General features: G+C 34.0%; 1 protein-coding gene across 1 annotated transcript; it reads right to left on the reverse strand.

The window, feature by feature from the left end:
- Positions 1-941: 941 nt before the first annotated feature.
- LOC129226900 (putative nuclease HARBI1) lies at positions 942-4,229 on the reverse strand. Its single transcript, XM_054861529.1, has 3 exons — positions 4,002-4,229; positions 2,597-2,920; positions 942-1,484 (listed from the first exon to the last, which is right to left on the reverse strand). Exons 1-3 carry the CDS (start codon positions 4,227-4,229, stop codon positions 942-944), a joined length of 1,095 nt encoding a protein of 364 aa, XP_054717504.1.
- Positions 4,230-12,025: the final 7,796 nt, after the last annotated feature.

A 12,025-nucleotide genomic window follows, 5' to 3' on the forward strand; every position in this document is an offset into this window, starting at 1 on the left:
AAAACAATTATCAAAAAGCCATTTCAAGCCATGATGCAATGAAATTATTCCCATAATTCCAAAAACACGCAACAAGCTATTTCTTGTGAACCATGTGTCCAATTATATGCTTTTTCTTACACTTGATTTTAAAGTATTTTAAACAATAAATTTCGTTTCAATGTTAAAATAGATTTTAAAAAAATCAGCAACTTAATTCCTTACAAATTCTGCAGGCCACAAAAAATAAATAAATAAATAAATAAATAAAAAATAAATAAAAACTTACTACAAGTACCATATGCCAGGAGTGAGATGAAGAAAATTGTGGGACTGATTTGTACCAAATTTTTAGGACAATAACAGTCAACAAACACAAACGTTGCGATTTTTAGCATATACTTCATTTTTGTCAACTTTGTCATGAAACTGATTGGTCAAATATCATACGCGTTTTCAGAAGGATCTTCTGAAAATTGAAAACCGTTAGAAAAGGACACTAAAAGTGGGCTCAACAAACTAAAAAAAAAGGTTTTTAAAATTTCCACACGAAAATAAAATACTTAACTGACAGACTTAAAGCGAGACGAATAGAAAGAAAAGAGACTTGTTCCTAGGCCTGGATAGGCAGGTTTGACTGTACGATTATTCCTGGATTTCTGGTTATTTCTGGAATGATTTGGATCATTCATGTACAAATAAGTTTATCTTTATATACCTTTGAAAAATAATTAATAGCATGAAATAAGATTGAAATGCTTTTTTTTTTATTTATTTGAAAAAAATCCTGCATATTTTTTAATGTAGCATAATTTATTTGTAATACCTTACTAGTCAGTTTGAAAATTTAAAAAAAATATATGATTCAAAACAAAATTATCTTATTGAAAAAGAAAAACACCAGACCCTAGTGAATATAAAATCATTCGTTCTTAAAAAAAAAAAAAAACATCATAAAAGCATTAATGCCCAGTGCGGCTAAAATGAATTGCCAATTCATCTCTGTACATACTTCCAAGATCATGCAAAGATGTACCATCGGTTCCCCAACTTCGATCGATATCATCTTCCTCCTCTGAAACATCTTTTGGATCTGGACTGTCATCATCCCAGTGGTCGTTTTGTGTTATACACATATTGTGCAAAACTGCACAAGCCATAATAATACGACACACTTTTGCAGGAGTGTACATTAAAATTCCTCCCGATGAGTGCAGGCATCTGAATCGATTTTTTAAAAGACCAAATGCCCGCTCCACAACATTTCTGGCCTTTTTGTGCTTTTTGTTGTACACTTGCTCTCGGGCAACATTTGAGGGGGCATATGGGATCATCAGCCAAGGCTCTAATGGGTAGCCGCTATCACCCAAAAGAAAAGTCCGGCTAGGAATTGTGTTTCCAGCAAATATAGTTCTCAAATTACTCATCTTCCAGATGAAGGAGTCGTGGCTGCTGCCCGGCCACCTTGCTACCACATCCAGAAATTTCATCTTGGAATTTGCAACCTGTAACATAAAATTTCGTTTAAAAGAAATTGCATACTTATACCTATAACTGCATTTTACACTGCTAAATCCATGCCTAGGGCAAGTGCTAGGGATTTCAAACTGTTAGTCAGTAAGTTATCCAAATTTCAAAAACCTTAGCCAAATGTATTAAAGTTTTCACGAAGTATTAATTCTAAAAAATTGTAATGGTGAATGTTTTTCTTTCAAAAATTTTAATTGGCAAACAAAGTAATAATGTAAATAAATATACAATGCAATGTTATTTACTTGAAAAATGCAGTTTTTTTTTGGAGTAGTAACGTTTCAAAACTAGTAATCCATTTTTAAAAAATTACAAAAATGTAAGAAAAAAAAAAGTTTTGTGATTAAAGAGACAGTATATGGATGTTAGCTTCTAAAAGAACTTGACGTTTTTGGAAATGTCCCTATTGAATAAGTAACAATACATATTGCATTTCATTTTCATTCCACAAGGTGCATTTTGCACGGCAGGCAGCATCTCCAAATCAATTTTAACTGCAGAATTTTTAACTATCTCTTCTGCATTAAGCAGATGGAGCAAAAATGCTTTTCTGAAAAATGTTGAGATTTTTTGTTGGCCAATATTTGCACCACGTCAGAATTTGTTTGCTGATTTTACTGCATCCGGCGGGGTGGCAACTGGCCCTCACACTGTTTTTTTCGATATGTAGTAACTTCATAGGATATTTTTTGAACCAGAATAACTTCAAACCAATACATCTACACAAATGTATAAAAAGAGAGAGATAGAGTGGATTTTGTATGTTTATATGCTCCAAGTAATCTTCAGAAGTACTGCACCTATTTGAAAAATTCTTTTGATATTTGAAATCTATATAACTTCAGTGTGACATGGGCTATATATTATCTGTGTTGAATACCATGCTTTTAAAGTGTGGCTGCTGATGGCATGCTTGCCAAAATATTTTAAAATAAACAGTACAGGCCTAATATGAATTTAAGATTATTAAGTCTTATTAAGATTTTCTACCTGAACAAGGCCTGGGTCTGCTGGTTTGTTATAAAAGCATGCAGGAATAAATTCAAAGCAAAGTTAATTGAAGCGAAAAATGTTTTAACAATCTTACCATCTGAACATTTATCGTGAAGTGCGCATGTCTGTTGAGGTACACGAACCACTCATTATTTGGTGGGCGCTCAATACGGACATGTGTGCAATCAATCGCTCCTATTGTATTAGGGAACGAAAGGTCATCATAGAATGCTGCAGTCGCCAATGGAATATCATTTCCAACTGGAAAAGTGATGTGTGTTCTCCTTAAATCAATGATGCAATCCAAAATTCTCTTCATGTGCCGAGATACAGTCGACTGATCTATTTCGGCGAGGACACCATCAGCTGCAACAGTTTGAAAGCTTCCACTTCCAAGGATGCGAAGAGTATTCAGAACCTAAAATTGAAAAAAAAAAAAAAAAAAACTGAGTTTATTTCGCTGCTTAAAATCTAGAATACAAACAGAACTGTTTATATGACTTATTTGGAAGAAGAGTTCCACAAGACGAAGGAATGAAATTTTACAGGAGAAGTGTTTGAAGTTAAACAATTCAGAAAAGATTAAGAAAAGTAAGTTTGCTCAGCTCTCCAGTGGTTAATATTCAACAAAAAAATCTGTCATTTTTTTTCCAAAGACAATAATGTCCTTTAAAGGCCTTTAAGCGAATAAAAAAGACAACTAAGAATTTTGTATTGTGGACCACTTCTTTCAAACGAGCGAGATAATGTGTTTCGTAAGTATTTCTTTCACTGCTAAGACTCAAACAATTTTCTTACATAAAGTTTTTGTATGAACAGGAAATACATTTAAAACCGAAAAAATTTTTAGCATTTCAGTTGGTAAGTATTTTTTTTAATAGTCTTATCAAATGTATTAAAACATTTGATAAGTTTCTTGTCACAGTGAATACCTATACAGTGAAATGTCCATTTAAACAAATTAAACTTTCATTACAAAGCTTGAAGTACAAATGTAACCCCTAGAAGTAAATCATGATGGGATTTCAATATCAGATGCTGTATTTGTATGCCAGTGCTATAGACCGTCATTAGATATACTGATTTTAAAGAAGCACTAGACAAATTTAAGTAACAATGCAGTACACATTGGAATTAGATAAATAGTACATGTTCAAGCTTAGAACCTTCTCGGAAGGTGAGACATGCGAAGTAAGATATTTTAACATTGTATGTAAAATTGAGATGGCAGTTTTCCAGCAGTGAAGACGTAAATAGAATGGAGCACATCATTCAGCCAACAACAGCTCGAACGATCTTCATCAGTACCGTTTGTTGACATTTTACAAATTTGTTGCAAACAACAATTGTTGATCTAGTGTTTAATGCTGACTTTTTTTGGTAACAACAAGTGATCGGTATCGCGATCGCTGGCAATGTATACAGCAATTCATAGTTCAGAACAAAAGAGTTGAATTATAGACATTGGTAATGCTAAAGGAAAACAGAATTGTACTTACTTGTAACTCCAAGGGATATCCATTCAGATGCAAGAGGTTCCTTCTTAGAAGTACAACCTTTAGTTCCCCGCACAGATTCCACGCTGTTTGTTTCGACAATCGAAATCTCCTAACAAAAGCTTTACTTCTCATTCGAAATGGATCACTCACATCTTTTAGACTCCAATAACGGTTCAATCGAATCATTCGACGTCGACGACGTCTTATTAGCAGCACCGCGTCCGCCATTAATACCGCTCGCAAATGTTTGTGGGGAGATTTTTCTCGCCACAGAGTTGAGTTGCAACTTGCGGCCACGCAGGCTGAATTTGTTACAACTTGCATGGCACAAATCGCAGATGACGTCAATTGCGGCAGCGCAACCCGCAAACGTTTCACTTGCATGAGGCCCTATGTACCAAATTTCAACTTTCTAGGACATACCATTTTTGAGTTATGCGAGATACATACGCACATACGCACATACGCACATACACACATACGCACATACATACAGACGTCACGAGAAAAGTCGTTGTAATTACCTCGGTGATGGTCAAAATGGATATTTCGCGTGTCTATACATTCTTAGGCACTTTTCCGCATGTGGTCGAATCGAAAAAAAACTCAACATTCATTTGGGGGTGAGCAAAATGGAAATTAAGGGCGATTTTTGGGTGAAAATTTTTTCGCGAATACAATACTTCCTTTTTTGTAAAAGGAAGTAAAAAAGGAAGTATTGTATTCGCGAAAAAAATTTCACTCAAAAATCGCCCTTAATTTCCATTTTGCTCACCACCAAATGAATGTTGAGTTTTTTTTTCGATTCGACCACATGCGGAAAAGTGCCTAAGAATGTATAGACACGCGAAATATCCATTTTGACCATCACCGAGGTAATTACAACGACTTTTCTCGTGACGTCTGTATGTATGTGCGTATGTGTGTATGTGCGTATGTGCGTATGTATCTCGCATAACTCAAAAATGGTATGTCCTAGAAAGTTGAAATTTGGTACATAGACTCGTAGTGGGGTCTAGTTGTGCACCTCCTATTTTGGTTGCACTCGGGTGTTTCTAAAGGGGTCTTTTGCACCTTTTTGGGGGGAAATCATTGTTAATTTCGATGCAAACTCAAGTGGTGTTATAATTTGGCGGTCACTTGGCGATATATCGCCAGTCTTTTGGTTGCCAAGTTTTGTCGCCAACTTGGCGAAAAATTTGGCGATTTTTTTTTTTTTTTTTAAATCTGCTTTCAATGTGGCCATTGCTAGTGATATTTAAAGAGTTACACTGTTAAAACTACAGGTTGCATTCGGCACCTTTCAGGGGTGAAACGCTTGTTCACCAGCGGCACCCAATACGGAGCCGAAATTGCACCTCTAACTAGGGTGAAAAACAGGCACCTTTCAAAAAGTAGGCAGCCGGGGTGAAAAGAATGAACCTACGGAGAGAGAAATGGCACCCTTACTGTAGATCCTCCTCCCCCCCTCCTCCGTATTGTGTGCTTTTTTTGAATATAATTGTGTTTTTTTTTTAATAGTTTTGTTTTGATTCATGATAGTCTACGTTTTGCACACTTTTCACATTGCATGAATTCAGTACTGGAAATGATTAAAACTTGTAATTACAGCATTTGATCATATTTCAGAGTTTTCAACATAGTTAAGGAGTGCTCATTGCTTTAATTCATCTGATCGTTCTCTACATCAATGTTTCTCAACCTCTTTTGACCCACGGGTCGGTAAAAGCAAATGAAAAACATTGCGGACCTGTGAAATTTTATCCTTTTCTAAAAAATAAATAATAATAATTATAATAGCTCTCGGGGCGGTAAAAAAACTTGTGAAAAAACTCTGCGCACTGATAAGTTTTTTCTTTTTTTTTTTTTTTTTTTTGCAAAGTAATATTAAAAATGAATAAAACAATAAATATCTACAGACTTTATTTGGTATCCAAGAATTGTCACAAATATATTTAAAGTTAAAGACGAGTAATTATTTCAATAATCATAGTTAAGTTAATGATTATTTGTGAGAAATAACCGCACCGAAAGTAAAGTGTAGATGTACTTATGGAATTATTTACATGAAGAGCCAAAAATATTCTGGGATATTAAAGTCACGGAAAAACAAAATCCTTTCTCGAACGTTAAAAATTTCAATCAAGAGTAACAATAAAATAAAATGCATATGAAATTTTTCGACAGTTGAAAAACCTAAAGAAATAAGAAATTCCTAACGCTAACGAAACATTATACGCTAACAGGAAATGATTCAAACACTTGAACGAAAAAGAAAAAAAAAGCTAGACGGAGAGAGATTTCCTTTTTATTTTTTGCACTCGCTGTTGTGTAGTAATCTACGAAGCACAAGAATCATTTTATTTAGGTTCTCACTTGTTGATTAGTGATAAATTGCGGTTATTATTTTGGTGATTAAATGTTGCTTATCGAGTACTCAAGAAAATAATGATAGATATATTTAGTAGCGTTTTTAATGATGGAAATTTCACGACAGTAACGGTCAACTGAAAAGCAACAACTAACGGTACTACGATATCGTAACGGACTAACGGTAACTAAAAAGCATTAAACGTACTTTTAACTATGTTTGAAAGCCCTAAAAGCTACGAAGTGATCAAAAGCTGTACTTACTTGTTATTTTAAAGAATTATCCTAGAAAAGTTGAGATTTAATCCAATAGTGTACTTCATTCAATGTGAAAGACATAGAAGCCACGCTTAGATGCAACCTATCATTCGACCGCCATATTGAAGTGGTTGAATGGTGAATATATGCCGGAAGCGCATGCGCTAGCAAGTCATTTTGCGATTGCTTGCTGTTTTGGCACCCCTGTCTACGATTGTCTGCTGTTTTCGCACCCCTGCTCTACTTCCTGGCTAGTATTGCACCCTTGGGCCTCATGCTTTCACCTTAGGGGGAATATATTCACTCGTCTGGAACCTCTGGTTATAACAGTGTAGAGAGAGAATCCCATTAAAATTGTAATAATAGGGAAATAGCATTAAATTGGTGTAAAAGGAAGTCATGTGATGCACACATCAGCTCGTTTCTAATTAAAATATCAGAAATCGAAGCCCGAGGTGCACAACTTCAGCAAAAATTACACCTGTATACCAAATTTCATCTTTCTAGGCCTTACCGTTTTCCCGGGATGCGCGCCACACACACACACACACAAACATCTTATTTTATTATATGTATAGAAGATAGAAGAAGATTGAACAATTTAATTTGAACATGTTTGTAAAGCATCATAAAAGAATTAACAATCAAATCGTTTAATATTATGTGTGCAAACAACAGATCAAGTAGTATATGTATTCAGTTATTAACTTGGTGTAAATATTGAGTTTGTTTATTGTAGCTGCGTTTTAAGAACCTCGCTCTTTTCATGGTTTTTTCTTTTTCAGCAAAATTTTTGTCACTGTTTTAGTTTTCTGAAAAATGCAAAATTTTCTATTCATAAATTTTAAATAAGTATAAAAATATTCCTATTATGACTTAATATTGTAATTTATCTGTTACCTTTTTTGTTTAATTTGATGACTAAAAAATGTCTACGTGCAATCTTTCCACTTTAATTGCGTAATTTGTTGAAGGTTTCATTGTTTTATTATTATTATTATTATTATTATTATTATTATTATTATTATTTTTTTTTTGGGAATGATTAAACAACATAGTTTAATGTTTTTTAACTATGCTTAGTGTTCCTAAATCCATACATCATTACAATCTTTTTTTGAACCCTTAGTTATATGTTCAATTTGTATATATATAGGTAACTACTTTGTAGATCGATGTGCTTCGGTAATGTGAACTATTCAGGGTAAGGTTTTATACAACTTGTCCTCTGACTTTTAGATCATAATACGTACATATGAGTTTTCAACTTACTATTTCATAAAGTTTTTGAGTGACGCAAGTTTACGCGCATGAAGACATCACTAGAGAATTTGCGATAATTAACTGAGGAAGCGTTCAAAATGGATATTTCGGTCATCTATATGTTCTTAGGTACATAAGCATGTACAGCAGATGTGCCGAAAAAACTTGTGAAGTTTAAATTGGGTGATCGTAAAATAGAAATTTAGGTCAAAATCTGATTTTTTTTTCTGATTACAATTCCTTATTCGTAGAACGGAAGTAAAGTGAAATGAATCAACGATCTTTTAAATCCCTGACAATTTTATCAATTTATTTCTGTTTGATTTTTTTTTTTTTTTTTTTTTTGCCATCGGCCAACGGCATCGGCCATCGGCCATTGGCAATCGGCCATTTGGAGGAAAACAGTCGGCCATCGGCCATCGGCCATCTTTGAACAATCGGCCAACAATCGGCATCGGCCCATCAGCCAAAAAATGCCATCGGTCGAGCCCTACTATTGGAGGTACCTAAAGCTTTCGCACTCTGCCCTTCATAAGGTACAACAACAACAACAGCTCTATGAAATGTGGTTAACGTGGTTAGCTATTATTATTTAGCATTTTTCAAGATCTGCTAATCATTAGCATTTTTCAAAATCTGCTAATTAAGCTGTAGAGGGTTCCCATTGGTCGTTCTCCAAGTTGGATGGGTGTGTGAATAATAGCCTGACATTTAAAAACATAATCTGGGTAAGTTGTGAATGGGGACAGTGCTTTTAGATGGGATAGGAAATAATAATAGTTTGTAATATCTTCTTGTCCTTGAAATGTCTAGTATGTAACCTGGGTACGTAGAAGAGAGGTTTCTTACGCAGTGAAGATCAGGGATTGTTTTCTTGCTGAAAATCTGATCGTAGATCCTTCGCCTGGCAACAGCATTCACATAGAGTTGTTGAAAAAAGGACAATAATATTTAAAAGTCGTTCATTACATAAATGCACATGGTTGTGATATCTTAAAATAAGATAAAAAATAAATTCTATAAGCATAAAAAAATTACTATGCAGAAAATACATTTGCTATACACAATGCTAGCATGAATAAACACTCAAAATGAATTGCATTCATGTGTTTATTTGGGTTTTAACGCATTATTCAGTCGACTTATTTCCTTAAAAATAAAAATCTTAGCGAAGTGGTTGATGAATTGTCGACGATGCAGTCTCCAAACATCTCTTTCGCCAAATAACTAGTTTTGAGAAACTTTCGGATTTACATTTTTAACAAGACTTCTTGATTTTAGCTTCTACTTGGCGAAAGTTTTGGCTTTGATAAAATTGTTCAAAGTAAAAATGCACTAAAAAATGTTTTAGTTACAAGGATATTCGGAATTTGTATAGGAATTAAGATTATTTTGAAAGTTTTTGCTACCGAATGTGGTTTCCACGGTACTCTTAATACTCATTTCCTCTTATAAACATAATTTAGTGGCTCAAAAAGCAAACAACTCGTTTTGAGAAACTTTCGCATGGACATTTTTGACAAGATTTCTTGATCTTAATGTTTACTTGGCGATAGTTTTTTTTTGTGAAATTGTTTGACGGAATAATGCACAAAAGCCTGTTTTAGTTACAAGAAGATTTAGAATGTTTGTAGGTTCGCAGATTATTTTGCATGTTTGTGCTCCCAAACACGATTTCCTTGGTATTCTGAACACTCGCTTCATCTTCTAAATAATTTTAAATTTTAACAGATATTCTTAAAGCAGAATGAAGTTGTTCAAAGAGCAATAAACTGTTTTCAGAGAGTGAAATATTATTTAAAATAACGTTTCATAGCTGTTCAATATAAAATAATAAGAGAAAATAAAAACTTTAACCACTAGAGTGTAAAACTTATTTTTAATGTATGTATGGATGTATTAAGAATAATTTTACTACTATTATAATAGCGAAAGTTTGTATGCATGGATGGATGTTTGTTACTCCCTCACGCAAAAACTTCTGAATGGATATTAATGGATTTTAACAATAATATAGCTTATACATCAGAATAATACATATCCTACAATTTATAAAGATCTTATGTGAACTGACCAAAATATATAACGAAAAGTGTCAAGTAAGTGTGAGCAAATTTTGCCACCTAAGAGCTATTTTGCGCGGTACTTATATCAAAATAAATACTCTTATTGCTTCTGGTTTTAGATAAATTGCGTTGCGTCTTTGAGTTATTTTTTTTCCTACGATGGCACAGGATTTTGCTTTTGTATTCGCAATGTGGTTTTTAATTTAAAACATTTTTTTTCTAGGTGGAGCGGAATTATCATTATACAGTCGGATTTCGATAACTCGAAGCTTATAACTTGAATATTTTTTACCTCGAAGTTTTCATCGAGTCCCAAACTTTTGAGACTGGTGCGGAAACTTCACATAGCTCGAATTACCCGTAACTCGAACGTATAGCCGGTCCCTTGGAACTTGCGTATTTGAGTTTAATTCTTTTTACTTCCTTTTACAAAAAAGGAAGAATTGTATTCGCGAAAAAATTTTCACTCAAAAATCGCCCTTAATTTCCATTTTGCTCACCCCCAAATGAATGTTGAGTTTTTTTTTCGATTCGACCACATGCGGAAAAGTGCCTAAGAATGTATAGACACACGAAATATCCATATTGACCATCACCGAGGTAATTACAACGACTTTTCTCGTGACGTCTGTATGTATGTGCGTATGTGTGTATGTGCGTATGTGCGTATGTGCGTATGTGCGTATGTATCTCGCATAACTCAAAAATGGTATGTCCTAGAAAGTTGAAATTTGGTACATAGACTCGTAGTGGGGTCTAGTTGTGCACCTCCCCTTTTGGTTGCTTTCGGATGTTCCTAAGGGGGTCTTTTGCACCTTTTTGGGGGGAAATCATTGTTAATTTCGATGTAAACTCAAGTGGCGTTATAATTTGTCGGACATTTGGCGATATATCGCCAGTCTTTTGGTCGCCAAGTTTTGTCGCCAACTTGGCGACAAATTTGGCGGAGTTTTTTTTTTGGTTTCAATTTGGCCATTGTTGGTGATATTTAGAGAATAAATATTGAATCACATTAAAATAGCGAATAATGGGGAAATGACATTAAATTGGAGTAAAAGGAAGTCATGTGATGCACACATCAGCTCGTTTTTTTTTTTACGGGGGACAGAATTTTTCATTTGTTCTTGTTATAATGTGGTTTTTAATTACGCTCTTTTCCGCAGAGGAAAAGGGAAGAAAGTGGGGTTTTGTTTAAACATTTTAGTTGAAAAAATTGGATCGCTAATTGATAAAAGTTCACTTCGCTCGCTAATCGGCTGGGTATCGGTCGCTTGGTGAGATAGGAGATAAGCTATGGCGTAAGTGGATTAGTTGAGGTTTTAAAACAACTGTTAGTGTAATTATTGGATTTTTATTTTTTGGACAAACATTTTAAATTGCACAGGACTTTTTCACAGGAATACTGTTTTATAATTATTTTATTTATTTTTTTTAATTTTCATTTTTGGTGTGTGCAGGAAATTGGGACTTTCATGTATTTAAAGAAAGTTCTTTGAATTCTTAGCACTGGAATCGTCATGCGGATACAGCTAGTGCATATATGCTAGAAACTAAAGTTATGTTTTTTGAGTTTTTGAAGCCAAACAAATGATTTGCCGCAGTGGTGAATCGAAACACATGTCAGAAGGGAGTGAATAAGAGTTGTAACTGTCCAGGCATTTTCATATTTTGTTCGACAGTGTATGTTAGAAAATTACCACCCAAGAATTACATGATTAGCATCAAGCGAAAAAAAGCCACCAAGGTTGAACCTGTCAACAAAAAACTACCAATTACTTTTTGAACCAGTCAAAGCAGAAATTAATATTGCCATACAAGAAAGTAATTTAATTTGAAATGCGAGAACAAAAACAAATAGCTGAAGTTGTTAATAAATGAATCGTCAAATTAATGTGGACAGTAGCGCATTTTGACCTAAATAACTTTTTCACCACTAAAATTCATGCTGAAATTACTGAAAAACAAAAGCTCTTTTGAAAAATCCCTGGCATAGCTTCGTTTGATATATATTCTTTATTTACAATCATTCATGGTGAGGATTTGTTGCGTTGACTCTAAAGTATTTGT

This window comes from Uloborus diversus, chromosome 7, assembly GCF_026930045.1.
Source record: "Uloborus diversus isolate 005 chromosome 7, Udiv.v.3.1, whole genome shotgun sequence".
In the NCBI taxonomy this organism is placed as follows: Eukaryota; Metazoa; Arthropoda; class Arachnida; order Araneae; family Uloboridae; genus Uloborus; species Uloborus diversus.